Raw genomic sequence first — 22,001 nt, 5'->3', positions numbered from 1 at the left:
TCATAAATCAAGAATTATCTGTATGTACAAGTTCGAACCACAAGCAAAAGTAAAAACTTCAGTTCTCATAAAGTCATAAAACATAAATTTGCAAAAGTATATCTCTTTATATGAAACCATTATGCTGATGTGTGGAAAAAAAATCAGAGAAAAACCATTATTTTTTTTAGAACTGAAAAAAGTATTTTTAAAAAAGACCTGTTCTCAGTTGAGAATTATAAAAGCTTGAAATATGCTGTGAACTGCATAACCTATTATCACAAAAATATTTTAAAAATACAACATAAAACCATGTGAAAAAGGAGCAACTATTGGTGAACCTGTCATCTTCGTCTGGTATGTACTTTGCAACCATTTTCCCACAATAATTATTCTGTTCAGAGAGTAGAGAAAAGGTACAGATTACCTGTGGGATAGGCACAGATATAGAGAACAAAGAGAGCTCTTGAAATCCAATTCACTGAATTTGACAATTTGTGGATTAACAGTCAAAGAATTAAAACTAACCTTGAAGAATTTCCTTTAAAAAAAAAATAGAATGGACTTATACAACTTAAATTTCTACAAAAAAAAAAAAAAATGACAATAACAAACACTGTGAGGACAAAGACTAAGGTAAAAATCCAGAGAGTGGAAATTAAAATACAGGAAAATGCTTGATTTTCTGCTTCTGAAATCTGAATGTGTACACTTATGGACATAATTTGTTCATATAATATAGAAGATATTTAGATTATCACTTAGAAACCTAATTTCTTTATCCTATATATGAAGCTAATATTTTGTGTATATATTGATGAATTTTATGTAGTAAAAATTTAGTTCTGGTCAAATAAGAAAACTATATGCACAAAAAGAAGAATTAAGATGCACTGGTAGATAAGAATTATTCGTGCTTATGTAACAATGAGGGCATTCTGAAACACAGCAGTCTATCAATACAGCTTAGCTCCTCCTGTCAGTAGACACTGCCAATAAGCCAGTTGGCTCTATCCATGTTCATTGTGATGTGTCACTCAAAAATATACCAAAGTCAGAAGTAATGATTCTTGCCCTTTTATTTTTATTCTGAGTCAAAAAACAAAGATACTTCATAATAAGACAATTCTGACAAATGCCTGAGTTTTTAAGATTTGCTTTGCTCACTAATCAAAGATCCTAAGTCCATGATAGCGAACCTATGTGAGACCTTTCTGCGGTCACACGAACCATCGCCCAGCTCAATTCCACCGCGCATGCATGCGCCTCCCACCACAGTTGATTTTTGGAATGCGTGAGGATCATGCATGGAGGTGTGGCGCATATGCGCGGGGGTATGGCGTGCCTCCCCGTGACCCATTTTTGGTCCCAGGAAACTGCAGGCAGGCCTACTAGGGCCAAAATGGGGCAGGAGGGTCATGCGCACATGCGCAGGGAGGGATGGGAGGAGCGTGGGGGGTGTGCATGCACAGGGGGCAGGAGCACACGGGCGCATGCATTGCATTATGGGTGCCAGCAAGTGCGCATGCTGTCACATGCACAGTTTCGGCACACAATGACAAAAAGGTTAGCCATCACTGTCCTAAGTATTCCCAATGGAACACCAGTAGGATGACCATTCCTGGTCTTCCATAATTCTTCAGAATTATATTTTAGCAGTGAGTGTGAATACTTCCACTGTATTGATCAATATTCCGGGAACTTCTTTAACTCTTAGCAGTAGTATATGTAGCTTGTTTAACAATAGGCTTAAATTTTGAATCAGAATTCACATATTATTTATTACCCAGAAAAACCAAATTATACAATTTGGATAAACACACTTTTGAAAAGAATATTTTTTTAAGGAAAATGTCCAAGAGAAAAAAAAATCAAACACAACAATATGTACATTATAAATAGCCCCTCTAATTTCTTCTACACAATAAACATATTTTTTCTCAATGTAGGTAGATATTGATAACAATCTTATATATTCTAATCTGCATAAATAATGATACTGAATAAAATGTATTTCAAAATAATATATAGAATAGTACCAACCATCACATGGGTTTTTTTTACAAGATCAACATGAGTATAAATTGGAAAAAAAATAGCTAACGGAATTTTAAATTCATTTAATGAATTTTAATAATATTTTAGTAATATTATTTAATAATATTTTAGTAATATTTCAGAGTGCACCTTCTTTAATTCTATACAATTTCTGCATTTAATATAATAGCAAAATACCAATTACAAAATTCTTGGCAGGTCACAGAGAAATTACTACTTTGGGGACAACCATATAGTAAGAATTATCCTAGATGCAATGCTGGCAAACTAAGCAGGATAAAATCATGTCTTCGCTTAATAACCACAATTAGGATTAGCAAACCTGTTGATAAATGAAGAAGTTGTTGAGGCTTTATGTGACTGCAACAGACTTATAGTCTCACTTCCATGGTCATAAGTGAGTCACCATAGGTCATTAAGTAAGGCATCACATGAATGAAACTTGTATTTTACTGGCTTCTCCATTGTTTGCCTATGGAAAGCTGGCTGTGAAGCATGCAAATGATTACAAATCACCATGAGATGCTGCAATGATAATAAATGCCTGCTGGTTGTGAATTGCCTGAATCTTAATCATGTGACTGCAGGGACACTGCAGTAGCGATAAGTGCATAGACCAGTTGGAAAGTTACTTTTTTAGTTACATCATAACTTTGAATGGTACTAAATTGGACAGCCATTAAGGTGGCTGTAGAATTTTCTTTTAAGAAACTAAGGCCAAAATATTTCAACCCTACTTTCAATGTTAACATATTTTAAAATATATAAATAAATTGGATACGTTTTTATTTTAAAGCCTTTTGTAAATGTTTTTCATATAGAGCAATGTATCTATATATTTAACCTTAGCACACTTAAAAATTAGAAAAATAGACACAAAGGAACCTCTGAATAAAAAGGCATAGTTTCAAAACATTGCGTCTACTCCACCTTCACACTATTATAAAATGCAGATTTCATTGTATCTAGTAAAAGGTTTTAATCTTTTTGTTCTTTCTCTTAAGAACGTTCCTTAATAATACTTCTAAAATTAAATGAAATAGAAATTCCGACCCCAAATATTAAACGACTTGGAATATTTGAAATCTTTGTCCTGAGAATGCTGATCCCTACTCAAGTTCCTTTCCTCTTCATACTGTTGCCTTGAAATTTCTAGTTGAAACCTGGCAACGTCAAATAATTGTCTCAGATCTAATAATTTATCTTAAGTCTGTCTATTTACCTGTTGATAGAACTCTACAGCAGATGTTTACCTAGATTACCTTATTCAGCAACAGTGATAGATCAAAAGAAAACTGCTGCTAAATCTGATCAATGTGACTATCAGATAACAAGTCCAGGCAGTAGCATCTCCTTGAATACTAGACTTTTGTGTGCTTAAGGGCCACTATTAACTATGGTAGCTTTATATAGTAGTCCTTGTATAGCTGTTTCTTTCTAGCGTTACTGTCTTCTGGGAATACAGAACAAATAATTGCTTATCTACCTCTTTCATTATTATGTTAATGCCACCGTACAAATCTCTGCTAGTCAAAGCCAGGTAAGGGCTTTGGTGGGAGGAGGTTGTGTGGGACTTCAGACTTGCAATTATCCCTTCATTCAACTGGACTGTAAAAAATCTGGCTTCCCTAGCTGAGAATGCACTGTGGACACTTTTTCCACCATATCCAGAATAGGAGCAGTTGTAAGGAAGCCAATTTATCCTAGAAACAAAAGTCTTTAAGAACCAGCACCTTAGTCTGTTCTTTGATCCTCCTTTCTATTCTTTTCCTTTTATGTTGCAGCTTTCAGATTGCAAAGGACAGAAGTTGTCTTATTAATCTTTATAAGATAGTCTATGATCCATTAAGGATAAGGATAAATCACTCATGTGTACAGTAAATATCCATCAAATTATTTTACAAACCTCACACTTTTTTAAAAAAAATCTACATTTTTCATTATTTTAATATGCATCGTTTCTATCATTTTTAGACCTATCTCCATTAACCTTTTGCTTCTTTATATTTCCACTAAATTTGTAATCTTTACTAATGTTGTAATGTAAAAAGCACATAGTCCAAAGGAACTATTCATACTTGCCTAGTTATAATATTGCCAAAAATCAGTACATATGCAATAATAGCATTTTTTTAAACTGATGGCAGACTATGAAAACTAACATTTAAGAAAATTTTCATCCCTTATTTTAATACATTGGATTTAGGAATGAAAACATTGAGTGTTACAAATAATCCATTTTCAGAATTATAATGCTGATCTTAAGAATAAACATGATACGGTAGAACCGAAAATGTCGTATCTCACACTATAGCTATTTTGTAATTACTTGAAAGGCAAAACAATTTATTTTTACAGTAATTTTGGATTTAATATTTTGTTTCTAGGTCATTAATCTAAGCTTTGAACGTATATTTTTCATTCACTGCGATCTAAAATCCACATAAAATCATGCATATTCATAGTGACAAGAAAAGATGAACATCCCACTTAAGTTATTCTTCCAACTGTGGGAATGTTCATATACAAATAACATTCCCAGAGAAACTGTATTTACACAAACATACTGAATACTAGGGCCTGCTGAAATGGGTGAACAATAATAATAATAAATAGGGTCTGATTCTAGGAGGAATAAGTGTTTCACACATTAAAATGACCAAAATAATAATTTTTATTGAATAACAACAAATTTGGAAAAATGCCATTCTTCTGAACAAGTTGTTGCAGTTATACCATAACAATTTTTGTGATCTCATTTTATGTTAACAATATTTCCAGGTTAAAAAAATAACAACTTTTGCTAGAAGCAATGTGGTTTAAGATGGTTACTGACAACAACTAGAAAATATTCTAAGAATTATAGAGATTATATAAACTGAAAAAAATGTAACCAAAAAAGCTATAATATACTTATTTATTTATTTATTTTTATTTATTTTATTAAATTTTTATACCGCCCTTCTCCCGAAGGACTCAGGGCGGTGTACAGCCAAGATAAAACACGAAATATATACAAATTTAAAACATTTAAAACCTAGCAAATTACAAAAAGGATGATACCGTATATACTCGAATATAAGCCGATCCGAGTATAAGCCGAGGTCCCCAATTTTACCCCAAAAAACTGGGGTAAACTGGGGACTCGAGTATAAGCCGAGGGAGGGAAATGAGGCAGCTACCGGTCAGGGAAAGCCTCCCTCCCTCAGCCGAGAAGGCTGGCGGCTCCCCCGCCCCCCCCTCTCACTGCACCGGCAGGGCTTCCCCGCGCTAATGCAAAAGCCCGCCAAGTTTGCACCATCCGGTATAATGTGAAAAAAAGAAAAAAAAAACTCGAGTATAAGCCGTATATACTCGAGTATAAGCCGAGGGGACGTTTTTCAGCACAAAAAACATGCTGAAAAACTCGGCTTATACTCGAGTATATACGGTAATTAAAATTTAGTTCTAAAATTTAAAAATATTAATAAAACCCCGAATTAAAATTTAACACTATTATGCCAGTCCCGCTTGAATAAATAGGTGTGTTTTGAGCTCACGACGGATTTACTAGCTATTTAAAGTCTTGTACCTTTCATTTTGCACTAAGAAAATTCATACAAATTGACAAGATTGTGCAACCAAGCATATATTTTTGAAGGTCTTATAATTATAAACTATATAAAAACTTAATTTTTCTTGTTTTTTTGCAACAATAAACAATAATTATCTATTGGAAAAATTCAGCAGGCATATCTTTATTATCATGGTTTGTCACAGAGTCAACCATATATTCAAATTGATTTTTATTACCTTTCAAGGTAATGAAAGGATTGTGACTTTCAACCATTTATTAAGAGTCCACTCAGGACATATAATCATAAGGTAAATTTAAACAATAGGTTGTTCACACATCCAGATCCATTTCTAGAAGAACATTTGACCTAAGAAGTGAAATTAAATACTCCTTCTGGTTCCTGGATTTTCTTATTTACTTTATCCTAACTGGATCATTTATGCTTGATGGTTTTTAAAAACATTATAATGATATGTTTAGTTCAGGCTTGCCGATTTAAAAATGTTTTAAGATATCAGAAGCATTATGGAGGACACGATCCTAACTATATGATCATGCAAACACTATGACTTTCATCCTGTGACTTGCAAAGACAGCATTTGATTGATAATATCACCATGTCCATATCTTTTTTTGGTCATCATTTGTAGTGAATTATAAGTTATTTTTAGCATTAGTCTACTTTTACATTTACTTTTCAAAAGTTTACTTGACTTTTCCATTAAAACGTTCAGGATGGCTTGAAGTCTAGTAACAAAATAGCAATAGTATTATTACCTAATGGGGTATGAAAATGGGGGACAGGAAGGACAAAATTAATAATTTTACAGATTTATGGTTTGCCACTGGAGGTCAGAAAAGAGAAAACAGAGAGTTCAAATAATATCGCTATGGTGATATGTATTAAGAATTATTTTGGAGTTCTAAAAATAAAATACTTTTAAATAAACTTTTTACTTACAATTGTGTAGAGCATGAAATATATCAGTGTAATACATTTACCCTGATCTGAATCTGAAAAGGGAGTTTTCTGTATATCCCTAAATTTCTGAGAGTTGGGAGTGAGAGGAAAAATAATCTATTTATGATTTAAAGAAATAGTAAGAGCTACAGAAATGCTGTCCCTTTATCATTAACAATGTAGCCTATATATTAATGGGATGTAAAAGAAAGTCCCTGAAGAAATCTTAATGAGGCAAACAGTTTTACTTGAAATAAACATTTTAGCTTTTTCAGTTTTAAAGATGCCTTAAAAGATGCTTTAAAAGTTGTATAGAACCATTTTATCTGATCTGAAAATGAATTGAATTCAGTGGAGCTTTTATAAGCTCCCAATATCCAGTTTCTGTCAACAGCTTAGAAAAATCTTTTGGAGCAGGTGAATTTTCAGACACCTGTCAAGTACAATACCATGCAAAGAACTTGGCAGCAGTACAACTATGATGTAACTGCACCACCTGGCCACCTTGAAATTAGGTTTTCAGATAATAACTGAAAACACTGAGTTTTATATGCCAATCTAACAAAAATGGTAAAAGCTTGTGCATAAAATGAAATTGGATAATTTTGGCCATGGCTGCTGCCTGAATGTTCATAATTCAGATTCAGAATTATGTCCTGGAGCAATACTGTATTATACTTTGGATTAATACCTAATCCAAGGAAAGTTAAATATTTGTGTTAGAATTAGTAGTTTTATCAGTCTGGAGCACCTATCTGCTTTATAGATTACATATCAGTTCAACCTCAAAAAGTTCAGCACAGAAAGAACAGAGTTGCTATTATGATGATGAAACTATTCCCTAAATACCGAAATTACTTGATTAAGACATAGAGGAAAAAAACTGCACCAGAAAACCATATTGAAATAGTTGGACTCCTCAATAGCAATCATTAATGTCAGTATGAGTCACTATTTTCTGAAACTATTTTTTTAGGATGATGTAACCAAACTAACAAGCTATGCATTAAAATACAAGATGATGATTTGTGAATATTAAACAAATAAATTGATGAATTTGTATTTTGTTTTCCCTTCTAAATTCTAGATTGCTTCAACATGCATTTAAACAAAATTACAGAAACTTGTTGCAGAAAGAATTTTCTAAAAAGGGTTTTCAAACAAAGATTGCAAAAGGCACAGAAATTGAAGAAATAAGAAAATCTTTTTCTTTGCAATAAATTATAAAATGAATCATAATGTCTTATATTTCTGCAACAGAATGCATATTATATTTTTATATACACGGCAACCATCATACTATTCCTTTCAAGCAACACAGAGATTAATTTAATGTATTTTTTACATTAAAAAATAAATAAAAACAGTTTAAGGAACATAAGCAAGCCTCAGTTCTAATTTAATGATAAACTTTGCTAAGTATTTTTTTTTTAATGTTAGCAGATATTATGACCATTTCTTAGATCATGAACTGAAACACTGTTTATTTTTTCATCTACATTTGAAACAGTTACAGTTAAGGTAATTATATCTTTATCAATAAGACATTTCAATTGAAATCCTAATGTCAATAATACTATCCTGTGTACTAATAGCTTCATAAAAATAAGAAACCCATAAATTTAAACTTCTGGATAGAATATATGATTTCTCCGTAAATTATAATCAGTATTAATGTTATCGTTTTGAGATTCTCTAATTAAACTGATGACTTTAAAAGAATTTCCAAATTGTAACATTCTTTTTCAGCCTTAAAATGAGCATCAAACCTAAAAGGTATATATTATTTCAATTAATCTTAAATGCACTTTCACTTAAATAACCATTTTAAGTGAGCCCTAGAAAGTTATCTATGGCAAACTACTTCCTTTCTACTTGCCAAGAAAACTGCATGGACTTCCCTACACAGTTGCTAGAAATTCAGACTAACTGAAAGGCACGTGCTTACAGGCACACAGAAAATATTTTAAGGAATAAGTCATATTACGGTAACTCCAAAAAATACGTACTTTTAAATAAGTACTTTAAAAGTACTTTAAAACTTAACTCAGTAAGAAAGTGTTTACTGGTGCCAATGTATTCAGCATCTGTCTGATCCATCATAAATAAAATATAAACACTGGCGTGTAGAAACCTCATAGATACCACAGTGGTTTTTTCCAAGAATGTAGGACATTATAGAAAAATAATTTAGATGAAAAAATTGAAAATGATATTACTGAAATTCCATAATATATTATTTGTTTCAGAAATAATTATTACAGTTATTTTTGGACAGATATCACTCTAAAGCCCTATGCTTGTAACAAATTGCTGTCACTATTGAGAGTGTAGGTGTGCAGACCCAGTAAGCTTTTTGCAATTTCCACAAACCTGAAGGCATAATACCAACTGTGTGTGAGGTTAAATTAGAACCATTTACAAGTTGGCTAGTGAAGAGGAAAGAAAAGGAAAAATTATTTTTAGGATAAGCAGCATTTCATCTCATGTCATACCATACAAACTAAAATGCTATGTACAGGTAATAGCTGAAACAAGCATAGATGTATATGGATAGATGCTGTTCTTACCCAACAGATATAACAAACCAAAAGGTCAAATATATTGTATTGCAAGCTTATACATAATTCAGTGCTTTCAGATAGCCGAATAAGCTGATGTTGAAAACACCATAGGAGCTATAGTGTTTATTCATTGCTGCTTCATGTTCAGTTTATCTATAACGAAAGAAACTTATGACCTTACCACTGGTCTACTTCAGAGAAAAAAAGTAGGTGCCAGAAATCAGAAAGATCCAAAGCCAAAGGCATCATACTTTAAACTTACAAAGGTATGGCTTGCTTTGACTGCACTGATTGGAATATTTTTAAATACCTCTGCAGACTTGGATAAACTCACAGATACTTTAACATCATATGTCAGTTTCTGTGAAGACCTATGTGTACCAACCAGGAACTTGCGAATATACAGTAACAACAAACCTTGGTTCACAGCTAAACTTAAGCAGCTATGTCGTTCCAAAGAGAAAGCCTACAGAAAAGGTGATAAAATGCTGTACAATCAGGCTAGAAATGTATTAACAAGGGAGATCAGAGCAGCAAAAAGAAGCTACTCTGAAAAGCTAAAGAATCAATTCTCAACAAATGAACCAGCAAACATGTGGAAAACCCTTAAAAATATCACCGACTATGGCAAACCTCCTTCTCAGGCTGAAAGAAATCAACAACCGGGAGATGACCTGAATGTGTTTTACTGCAGGTTTGAAAGGAAACTACAGCCACCTATCTCCACAACCCCCATGTCAGACACACAACCCCTAGTGATCACAGAAAAGGAAGTGCAAGACCTATTTCACAGACAAAAGCCAGGAAAAGTTCCAGGCCCAGACAAGTTAACACCTTCTTGCAGGAAAAGCCAAACCTAATTGGCCCCCATCTTCACCCAAATCTTTAATAAATCGCTAGAAATCTGCTATGTTCCTTCTTGCTTCAAACACCCTACTATTATCCCAGTGCCAAAGAAGCCCACCATCAAGAACTGAATAACTACAGACCAGTTGTTCTAATATCTGTAGTCATGAAAACCTTTGAAAGGCTAGTGCTGTCCCACTTGAAAACCCATCACGGATCCACTGTTAGACCCCTTGGAATTTGCATACCAAGCAAATAGATCAACAGATGATGCTGTTAATATGGCTTTGCACTACATCCTACTACATCTTGAATCTCCAAAGACCTATGCAAGGGTGCTCTCGGTAGACTTTAGTTCAGCATTCAATACCATCATTCTAGACACTCTTCTAACTAAGCTAAACCAACTACAGGTACCTGAACAGACTTGTAAGTGGATCATAAGCTTCCTAACAAACAGGAAGCAGCAGGTGAAGCTAAGCAGAATTCCATCAGGTACCGGTACAATTAGCACAGGGGCCCCCCCAAGGCTGTGTGCTCTTCCCACTTCTCTTTTCTCTGTATACCAATGACTGCATCTCTAACGATCCATCTGTTAAACTACTGAAGTTCGCAGATGACACAACAGTGATCAGTCTCATTCGAGACAATGATGAATCTGCATACAGGCGGGAGGTTGAACAACTAGCTTTGTGGTGCGACCAGAACAATCTGGAACTGAACACACTCAAAACCGTAGAAATGGTGGTAGACTTTAGGAGAAACCCTTCCATTCTTCCACCTCTCACAATACTAGACAACACAGTATCAACAGTAGAAACCTTCAAATTTCTAAGTTGTACCATATCACAAGATCTAAAATAGACAGCTAACATCAAAAACATCATCAAAAAAGCACAACAAAGAATGTTCTTTCTGCACCAACTCAGAAAGCTCAAATTGCCCAAGGAGCTGCTGATCCAGTTCTACAGAGGAATTATTGAATTTGTCATCTGCACTTCTGTAACTGCCTGGTTTGGTTCTGCAACCCAGCAAGACAGACACAGACATCAGAGGATAATTAGAACTGCAGAAAAAACAATTGCTACCAACCTGCCTTCCATTGAGTACCTATATACTGCACGAGTCAAAAAGAGGGCTGTGAAAATATTTACAAACCCTCACATCCTGGATATAAACTGTTTCAACTCCTACCCTCAAAACGATGCTATAGAGCACTGCACACCAGAACAACTAGACACAAGAACAGTTTCTTCCCAAATGCCATCACTCTGCTAAACAAATAATTCCCTCAACACTGTCAAACTAATTACTAAGTCTGCACTACTATTAATCTTCTCATCTTCTCATGGTTCCCATCACCCATCTCCTTCCACTTATGACTGTATGACTGTAACTTTGTATCCTTATGATTTATATTGATATTGTTTCCTCATTGCTTATTTGTACCCTATGACTATCATTAAGTGTTGTACCTTACGATTCTTGATGAAAGTATCTTTTCTTTTATGGACACTGAGAGCATATGCACCAAGACAAATTCCTTGCATGTCCAATCACACTTGGGCAATAAAAATTCTATTCTATTCTATTCTATTCTATTCTATTCTATTCCTGATTAAATGAAAAGAGACTCAAAGCTTAATGCAGAGGGAAACAAACCTTTTTAAAGGTTTGAAAGTCTCAGATAACTGCCCTGCCATTGTTTTACATTTTTTCATGCCTCTCCACTTCCTGGTTCTGCCTGAGACCAGATGTGCCAAAATACTTTAATAAAGAGTGTTGTCATAGCTCAGCAAGAAGCAGGAAACACAGGTAATCTTGTAAGCAGAAATAAAATCCCCAAATTTAAAACATCTGCATATATTTTCATTAAAACTAACATCTCTAATATAATCACTTTGCCTATTAATCCAACTATCTAACATCTATCTATCTATGACCTATCATGAATAAAATTGATGATTTCACTAGCATAACATGCCTGCAATTTCAATATTTATTACAGCAAGCTGTTTTTCCAAAGTTATGTTAAAGAGTAGGCGCAAAAAAAGTCCCACATATTTTCCCTGTTTTCAACACAAGATAGATAGATAGCATAGACAAATTATTTACTCTGAGCTATTTATGTTCACAATTCTGGAATAGGGATACCCTGTTTTTTGGAGGACGGGTGAAATACAATACAAAAGAAACCCTCTAGCGCAAATAAAAAGTCTCTGTAATCCAGTATTCTGTGTCATAGAAACAACAAAATGTTTTTCACTGGTACTTCACCGAGTGCTGAAAAGGTAGCCCGGAAACGTGCATGCTCATCGATGCTGTGCTCCGGAAAAGCCGAACTTCCAGGTTGTAGCATGCATGCATGCCTGACAATCAGCTGGCTGGCGCACATGTGCACATCGGTTTTCCGCACTGCCGCACACGCAAAGGACAGCTGATCGTCATACGTGCATGTGTGCCAGAAACCCGGAAGACAAACAGGCAAGGCTGCACGTGCCAGGCAACATGGTTTCGCGTGCCACTTTGGGCACACATGACATAGGTTCACCATGATGACACTAATACTGCTATTTTTCATGAATCAACTAAACTAGTGATTATCACCACAATTACAAATAGTGCAATCTATAAGTTATATTGCTTCTCTGAAACTTTGCTCAAAAATATTACTTTGTAATATATTCTAATTAAAGGGAATAGCATGAAACATAGCACTAGTTCAGACATGTTTAATTGGAATCATAATCCTTGATGCTATACCAGAAACTGCTTTTTGTAAGATCCAGGTTTCAAAATCAATTTTATGGTTCGAGTGACGAACTACTGCTTAAAATAATAAAACTTAAAAATCACACTTGATACACAGTGGAGCTGACCAAATCCTTGGAATGTTGACATCTAACAATTAAATTAAGACATTTATGGTCAATTATAATGGTATGCAACTATTAAAAACATATGGATGTATATTCCATTTTGATTAGGAAAAACTATAGGCTATTTGGCACAGGATCAAGATAGAATACTCTTTCAGAGAAACTTGGACTAAATTATATATTGTATAGTCAAAACAAAGAATCTCATATATGAACTTGGTCAGGTTATCTCGTATTGAAACATATTTATGTTTGTGTGTACAGCATGAAATTGCCATACTGGCAACACTTGAAATAGTGTTTATTTTACATATTTAAGATACAAAGTAATAATTTTTATGTTAACTTGTTAATGTATCATTGGGTAGTTTCTTTCATAAATGAAATTGAAATACAGGACAGATGTTTGAGAAACCGCATTTAGTGGTTGCACACACTAATTTCAAGTAATATCATCTCATCTATTAAATAAAGTACATTTTGTTAGATTTTGGGAAAAAGAAACATCAGGAAATATTTAAAGGCCAATTGTTGTCAATTACCTTTGATCAACAAAAGTTATAAGTGAATCTTCAGGATTCTTTTGCCTGCCTAGAATAATGTACCATATTTTTCGGACTATAAAATGCACTTTTCCTCCCAAAGAAGTGGGCGGAAATGTTGGTGCATCTTATAGACCGAATACAGCCCTGTTTTTGGCCTTCCAAAACCCGTCAGCACACCCCATTTTTGCCAAAAACAGACTTGTTTTTGGCAAAAATGGGATGCACAGAGTGTTTGGGAGGCCTGCAGAGTGCTCCTGGGGGCTGGGAAGGGCAAAAACTAGACGTGGGGTGGCCAAAAATGATTTTTTTCCGTTTTCCTCTTTAAAATTTAGGTGCTTATACTCCAGTGAGTCTTATAGTCTGAAAAATACGGTATATTTATACTTTCTAACAAAATAATACTGTGATGATTAAAGGTTATTGGCAGTGCTCCTCAAGTTTGTTTAGTGGTTTAGTTTTAAATAAACAGCTGCCTTTATTATGACAGAAGCAAAATTGGACTTTGTCTGTGTTTGAAATTTTAATAAAAATACTCAAAAGTCTGTTTTTCTATTGTTAAATGAAAGAAACACAAGAGTTGGAAACTACTATTCATAACCAAGGAAGTTCTTTTAGGGGGAGGAAAAGTATTAAGACAAAAGATTTTAAGCTTTTGAAATGGTTCTAGAAAGTTTGACATTACGACTAACCACTAGAATTTCCTACAGTTCATGAAAAAGGTCTACTTGTGTTTATTATTCACATAAACATTGTGACCTGAAACATTTATCATAATAACCATAAAGGTATGAACAGTTATTCAGGATTCACTGTGCTATTATTGTGCTACCAATAACAAATATGTTCTTGTTTTGTTGATATCTTAATCTTGTGTTAGCAGCTCAGACTTGCAATTATGAGATGGAATATAAATCAATGTAATAAATAAAATAAATTTCACAACAAATACATCATCCACAAGATGCATGACAAAAAATAATAGCATAATACATCATGTGCACAATTATTATACAAATCAGTATTTTGACCATGTCATCACTTCTATGCATATTTTCTACCTTCAAGCTGTATAAACCTGAATGCTTAGTAGATAGAAGCAGATCAGGTGATGTGTATTTGTGTAATGAGGGAAGCTGTGGCCTAAGGAGATCAACACCCTATATCAAGGTGTGCATAATTATTAGGCAGCTTCTTTTCCCTCAGGCAAAATGGGCTAAAAAGAGATTTAACTGACTCTGAAAAGTCAAAAATTATAAAAAGTATTTCAGAGGATGCAGCACTCTTGAATTGCTAAGATATTGGGGATATTGATCACAGAACCAAACTTAATACCAGCCCATGCCAGTATCCCATCTCCACCTTGAGTCAAAGTGGAGCTCTGTGCCTGTTCAGCCATGGGCAGGGGTGGGTTCTAATTTTTTTTACTACCAGTTTTTTTACTACCTTGGTGGTCATGTGACTGAGTGGGCATGGCCATCTTGAAGTCACTCACGGCAAGGTGGGGTGGCACCTTGCTGTGAGTGACATCAAGTTGGCCACGCCCACTCATTCACATGACCGATGCTGCAGAGACAGGGCAATTTCCTATGTACCTCCCCGTCCCCATTGGGCTGACAAAATAAAAGCCTGTCTGCCAAGCAGCCCAAACTGAAAAATGGGGGTGACCATTCATGTCTAGAAAAACAGCCTTTCTTTTAATCGCCTCATCAAACCACAAACTCTTCCGATCAGGGCCTCGGTCTCTGAATAATGGCTGGAGGTTCCGGGCCCTCTGCATCTGGAGGGCTGTTGTCTCTTGTATGTCTCGTAAGGCGGATGAAACCTCACCTGGCCCAGATGTTGCTGTCTGTAATTTGGGGGGTGAAGATGGCCTGAGCTTTCCCCATCACCCCTGCAACTTCCCTACAAACAGAAGATCTGGGTATGGGGGAGGGGTTTAAGAGTTAAGGGGCCTCAGTGCAGCTGTTGACAAAGGAAGAAAGGGGGCTTTTCAATCCCGGAGGGGCAGTGCCCCTCGGCTGCCCTTCCACGGGCTTCTTGGTAAGCAGCTGCCAGGCAGGAGGATCACCACGGTAGGAGTGCCGGGTTGGACGAAGAGCGGGAAACGACGAAGGGGGGAGAGAGGGACAAAGCCCCCTTTACATGGATGCATGTAAAAAAGGGGCAGGATTTTGACAAACTACCCCCTCCGCAGACCAAGAAGAGATTCACTTCCCTCTCACCCTTCCCTGCCCCCACTTCCAAGAGCCTCCAACTTTGCAGCTATTGCTGCTGCTGCTCCTCGCCTCTCCTGTCCTGGAAGTGGAACCGGGCGCCGTTTCGTCTCCACCTGACAGCTGCAAGGGAAAGAGGCGGCAGCGAAGCCCTGTCACTTGGGAGAGGACCATGGAGGGACATGTCACATGTCTGTTGCCCTTGCTTCTTTTGCTGTTGGCTTCTCGCCACTCTGAAAGTCAATCATAAAGAGTTGGAAAACGTTTTCTTAGATCTCTGACGCTCCAGCAATGACTTGGGGGAGATCTAAGGAAATGTCTTCCAGCTCTTCACGATCGACTTTAAGAGTGGCGAGAAGTGGCAGCGGAGGCAACAGGAGCTTGTGTGTATGTGTATGTGTGTCCTTCCGTGGTCCTCTCCCGGGGGATAGCCAGGGCTTCGCCACCTCTTTTCCTCAGAGGAGCTACCTCCAAGTCCTTGAGAAGGGACACACACACACACACACACACCCTGACCTGTCGCTTCCACTGCCACTTCTTTTGCTGTCGGCTTCTCACCATTCTTAAAGTAAATTGTAAAGAGCTGGAAGATGCTTTCTTAGCTCTCTGACATTCCAACAATGACTTGGGGGAGATCTAAGGAAACATCTTCCAGCTCTTCACAATTGACTTTACGAGTGGCGAGAAGCTGACAGCAAAAGAAGCGGCAGTGGGGGTGACAGGGGTTGTGTGTGTGACATCCAGCTGCCCTCTCCCAACACCGCTGCTGCCCTCTCATCTCCAGCACAGCAGCTCCATCTCTCTGAAGGGCTGACCGCCCACCCACTGGCCGGGCCGGAAGGCAGGCAAGCATGGCAGGTCCACAGAGAAAGGAGCTAACTAGCTGGGTGGCCCCAACATGCTTGCCTGCCTTCCTCCTCCTCCACCGCCTCTTTTTTCAGCTGCTTACCTTCCATGGTGGCTGGTCCAGAGTTGGGAAGGCAAACTGACCCGAGTTTTCAGTGGCCCCCAGCCAGCCACCACTTGTTGTGACTCCGGCCCCCGAACGTGTCCTCATGGAGGAAAGTGACTCGGAAAGTGAGGGAGAGGAGCCAGCAAGGCCTCCCTTGCCAGGACCCTCCTTGCTGGCACCGCCCCAAGTTCCAGCTGCAGGCCAAGAGGAGGAACTGACAAGGCCTCCCTCTCCTGCACCCTCCTCCTCCCTGGCAACACCTCAAGTCCCAGCTGCTGACGATCAATCCTGGATTGATCTGAGGCAGCGACGAAAAGATAGGCATGCGCAGCAGAGGAAAAGGTGTGGCAGGCTCAGAGATTGCTGAGTCACTGAGCCACACCCCACAGGGTATAAAAGTGGGTGGAGCTGCCATGTGGCCCTTGTGACAGACAAAAAGGCTACCAAGGGTGCACTGCAGCTCGGTTGTTGGAGGGTTAAAGGACTTTTTCAGTGAGTTTTGGCAATGGATCTTGGACACGAGATAACAGACTCAGAACTTGGCAGGCCTTTGCACAGTCACTGCCAAGTATTTCCTCAACTGAAGAAAATCAGGTCTGTAGCAAATAAAAGACTGGGAGACACATGTCTTTGTGTTTGCTCTGTGAAGTGGGGAGGGGGACATAACATCACTGCTGGAAAGCGGCTGGCCAGGAAGCTTCTGAAAAGCCTTTTTTGCAAGCTGCTTTCTTCACAGGCTGCTGAAAAGTACTGGCGGAAGAAGCATCTGCCATAGTCGCCATGTTCTTTGCGCATCTCATTGAACTTGCAAGGCAATGGGATGTGCATGCGCAAAGAACATGGTGGTGACGAACATGGTGGCCAGGGGACAGGTTCGGGGGCATGGCCAGCCAGCCACTACTACCGGTTCTTTGACCGATGACAGATTTTTACTACCGGTTGTCCCACGCTGGTGCGAACTGGAAGCAACCCACCACTGGCCACGGGCCCATCCTCCAAAATACAGCTTGCCTAATAATTGTGCACAGAGTGTATAGTATTGGGGAAGATAGAAACCCGTTTTTAAAAGGCATTTAACATATGCAAGATTACTGAATTCACCTAATTTCAACACATTCTGATTTGTATTAGAGCAAATTTAATTTAAGTAATTATTAGGAAGATAGAATGTTTTCTTACTCAATAACTACCATATTATCACATTTAATGTTTATTTATTTATTTATTTATTTATTTATTTATTATTTAAATTTGTATACCGCCCTTCTCCCGAAGGACTCAGGGCGGTTCACAGCCAAGTAAAAATACACAATACACTATAAATACAATTAAAATACAATTAAAAAACTTATTAAATTGGCCACAATTAAAATTTGAAGATAAAACCCATTAAAAACCCATAACTTAAAAAACTAACCCAGTCCAGCGCAGATAAATAAGTAAGTTTTAAGCTCGCGGTGAAAGGTTTAAAATGTAGTTAAAATATTAATATCTTAATAAAACTAAAGAAAATTATGATGACCATTAAAATTCCTAACATGTTTTACAGGTATTATAAGCATTAAACCCAAAAGTAACTAATTTATATTTTTGAAAGAATACATATATACATACAATAGTAGAGAAAGATTAAGTTTCATTAAGTGGATAACACAAGTTGAGTGGGTAAATATTGTAGGGAAGGAATTATTTGTGAAGAGATACCAATAGCAAGGAACAGAAGAACTGTTCCTATCTCAACCTATGCCAGGAATCCAATAGACAGCTACTTGAAACCATTGAGAAACAGTGGGTTGCATATTAGTTAGTTACACCTAGAAGCCAGTGGTGGGTTGCTCCCAGTTCCAACCGGTTCGCAAGAACTGGTAGTAAAACCGGCAGAAAGCTCTGCCCACTGACCCAGAAGTCAACATAGGTGATCTGTGCACCACAGAAGCTCGCGTGAGTGAGCGAAATGAGCGCACGCGCGTAGTCCTGATGCGAACCAGTAGAACCCACCCCTGCTAGAAGCAGACAGCTGATTACCATGAAATTAGTATAAATAAACTGATAAATAAGGACTCTGGAGCACTAATTTTGCCAGTGTAAATCCACTCTTATGAAATAGTACTTTCATAGAAAATAGTGGTCTCTCAGCCATTATTTAGTCTTTCAAAAATTCTGTGTGTAATTCAAATAATAATTACTTACTTCTAAATCATTAAAGAACAGATGCGTATCTGCCAAGTTGAAAATCATCTCCTCCATCCTTAGTCCCAGTGAAACAGAAGTAGGGGGGTCCTCATAAAAGAAAAGAAAAAAAAATGGAAAAAATTAGACTTATCAGAGAGAAAAAAAGATAAATTGTTATGGTTAAAATGCCTTGGGGGAAGAGGACCCAAAACAGTGTTCTAATTACAAATTATGCAACAAAAATAACAAAAAAAAGATAAATAATAAAACAATTATCATGTACTATGACAACAAGGAAAGGCAACAGGTCATTAGAGGTAAACTTTATTCTGTTGTATTTCTATTCTACTTTGTTCTGTTCTGTTCTGTTCTGTTCTGTTCCATTCTGTTCCATTTCTGCTCCGCTCCGCTCCACTCATTATTTTATAATTGCTGAGAAAAAATTTACAGATTTTTCTTAATGGTTATCTGGATAGGAGCTGTAGTGGCGCATTGGTTAGAATGCAGTATTGCAGGCTAACACTGTCCACAGCCACGAGTTTGTTCCATCTTTCCGAGGTCAGTAAAAACCCAGATTGTTGGAGTCAGTATGCTGACATTGTAAACTGGTCAGAGTGCTGTAAAGTGCTATGGAACTGAATATAAATCTAAGTGCTATTGCTGTTTCTGTGTAATAGTTCAGGATACTATCGTTATGGAATCTTTATAAAAATGACAAAAATACACACTCTGATATATATTTCATTTATTATATAAGTAGTCAGTAGCACCACACTTACAAATTTTTTAAATTTTAATTAAAATATTAAAACTTTAATATTTTAACTTTTATTTTATATACTCTTTTATATGCTGATATTTTACTATATACAACCCAGAGTCCCTCTTTAAGAGAGATGGTGTTCCAGAAATGCAAAACATAACATTAAATAAATGTAAACAAAATTGGCTTCTTAAAAACAAAAGAGTCTTTACAGCTTTAAAAAAGAGCCAATACTATAAAGTTTCCTTGTGGACACCTTACTAAGTTATTCTGATTTTACAGAGCATCAGCTTATATAAATGTCTATTTAATGTATGAAACCCACCCCCTTTTGAGGTATGCCCTAAATTCCTGTTAAAATATGAAAATCAGTGGAGTCACTGTAAAGCATTTTTTTTCCTTTTTATAAAAGTTGTTTTGCTTGGGTAGGCTAACAAAAATACTCATCTGGAAGCTCTTAACTTGGAAATTGATATTTGTAGACATTATTGTATCAGAAGCATATTTTATGTAATAGGCCTTAAGATACAGCAATTTCAAGGGCTCTTGTTTGGAACTATGCAGGTGGCACAGATTGTTAATCCTCTATATGCAACTTCCTGAAGATGCCTAGAGTCACTTTTACATAAGATGAGTGGCACATCAATCAATCAAATAAATATTTTTGGTTTGTATTATCCCTTTTTTCCCTAATATGTATACACTTATATATACATACATAAGAATGTTCACATACGGAAGGAACAATTTAATTCTTACTGGAAAAAGAATTGAAGATATAATATTTTATTATATCTGAAGATAAAGATGGAATAGAAACCAAAAGCAAAAGTTGAAGGGAACTACACTTTTATTTTCTTGGATTAAATCCCAGTGAATTCAGTGAGAAAACAAAAAAGATATTACACTATAATAGATATCAGTCCTTCCAGGATTTTTTTATTCCAATTTAAATGTATTACTGCCCAATCCATATTAGGATTAGATAGAGAGATACAGACTAATATTTCATTGTAGTTTCCCCTTTTCTTAAAGAAAAAAAATCACTAGCCATAGAGCATTCTTGACTTTTAAATAAAATGCACAGGGGTGACCTGAAATTAACTTAAATCTTCCAGTTGACTATGGATATATTAATTCATCATATCAAAATGGAGGTAAAATGAAGGAGGAGGAAAAAGAAAGGAAGAAAGCAACAGACAGCAAATGTCATCTCTGTAAAGAAGCTGAAAAAGAATGAACCACCTACTTATCTGCTGCAAGAAGATTTCCCAGACTGATTAAAAAACAATGGCATGACAAAGTAGCAACAATAGTACATTGGGATATCTCTTGCAGAAATACCACTTGCCTACGAGCAAGAATTGGTGGGGCCACAAAACAGACATGGTAATAGAAAATGAAAAAACTGAAGTGCTATGGGGTTTAGAATTCAAATAGACAAGCCCCTTCCACATAATACCCCAGACCCCAGTAGGGCCACTCAGGATGTGACACGAGGCTGGCTCCGGAGTATTATAAATGCTTCTTTGATGGAGGGGGTCTTTCCCGCCGCCTTGAAAGAGGCGGTGGTGAGACCCCTCCTCAAGAAGCCTTCCCTGGACCCAGCTATTTTGGGTAATTATCGTCCAGTCTCCAACCTTCGCTTTGTGGCGAAGGTTGTAGAGAGTGTGGTGGCACGGCAGTTCCCTCAGTACCTGGAGGAAGCTGTCTATCTAGACCCGTTCCAGTCCGGCTTCCGGCCCGGGTATAGCACGGAGACAGCTTTGGTCGCGTTGGTGGATGACCTCTGGAGGGCCAGGGATAGGGGTTGCTCCTCTGCCCTGGTCCTGTTGGATCTCTCATCGGCTTTTGATACCATCGACCATGGTATCCTGCTGCGCCGGTTGGAGGGGTTGGGAGTGGGAGGCACCGTTTATCGGTGGTTCTCCTCCTACCTCTCCGACCGGTCGCAGACGGTGTTGACAGGGGGGCAGAGATCGGCCGCGAGGCGCCTCACTTGTGGGGTGCCGCAGGGGTCGATTCTCTCGCCTCTCCTGTTCAACATCTACATGAAGCCGTTGGGTGAGGTCATCAGTGGCTTTGGGGTGAGTTATCATCTGTACGCTGATGATACTCAGCTGTACTTCTCCACCCCAGGCCACCCCAGCAAAGCTGTCGAAGTGCTGTCCCGTTGTTTGGAGGCCGTACGGGTCTGGATGGGGAGAAACAGACTCAGACTCAATCCATCCAAGACGGAGTGGCTGTGGATGCCGGCATCCAGGTACAGTCAGCTGCAACCGCGGCTGACTGTTGGGGGCGAGTCACTGGCCCCAACGGAAAGGGTGCGCAACTTGGGTGTTCTCCTGGATGGACGGCTGTCGTTTGAAGATCACTTGACGGCCGTCTCCAGGAGAGCTTTTTACCAGGTTCGCCTGGTCCGCCAGTTGCGCCCCTTTCTTGACCGGGATGCCTTATGCACGGTCACTCATGCTCTCGTCACTTCTCGCCTGGATTATTGCAACGCTCTCTAC

The 22,001-nt window shown here is 37.5% G+C and overlaps 1 protein-coding gene across 13 annotated transcripts in view; it reads right to left on the bottom strand.

Annotated features, from left to right (window-relative positions):
- The window catches only part of EYA1 (EYA transcriptional coactivator and phosphatase 1), a 91,790-nt gene that overhangs the window by 24,769 nt on the left and 45,020 nt on the right, over nucleotides 1–22,001 (bottom strand). For all 13 annotated transcript variants that reach the window (XM_058176846.1, XM_058176855.1, XM_058176850.1 and 10 more), the window contains one exon: nucleotides 18,744–18,833. In XM_058176846.1, the coding sequence (XP_058032829.1) occupies nucleotides 18,744–18,833 (90 nt within the window). The remainder of the gene's footprint in view (nucleotides 1–18,743; nucleotides 18,834–22,001) is intronic.

The sequence above is a fragment of the Ahaetulla prasina genome, chromosome 3 (genome assembly GCF_028640845.1).
Source record: "Ahaetulla prasina isolate Xishuangbanna chromosome 3, ASM2864084v1, whole genome shotgun sequence".
Classification (NCBI taxonomy): Eukaryota; Metazoa; Chordata; class Lepidosauria; order Squamata; family Colubridae; genus Ahaetulla; species Ahaetulla prasina.
This window is presented reverse-complemented; position numbering and strand designations above follow the sequence as displayed.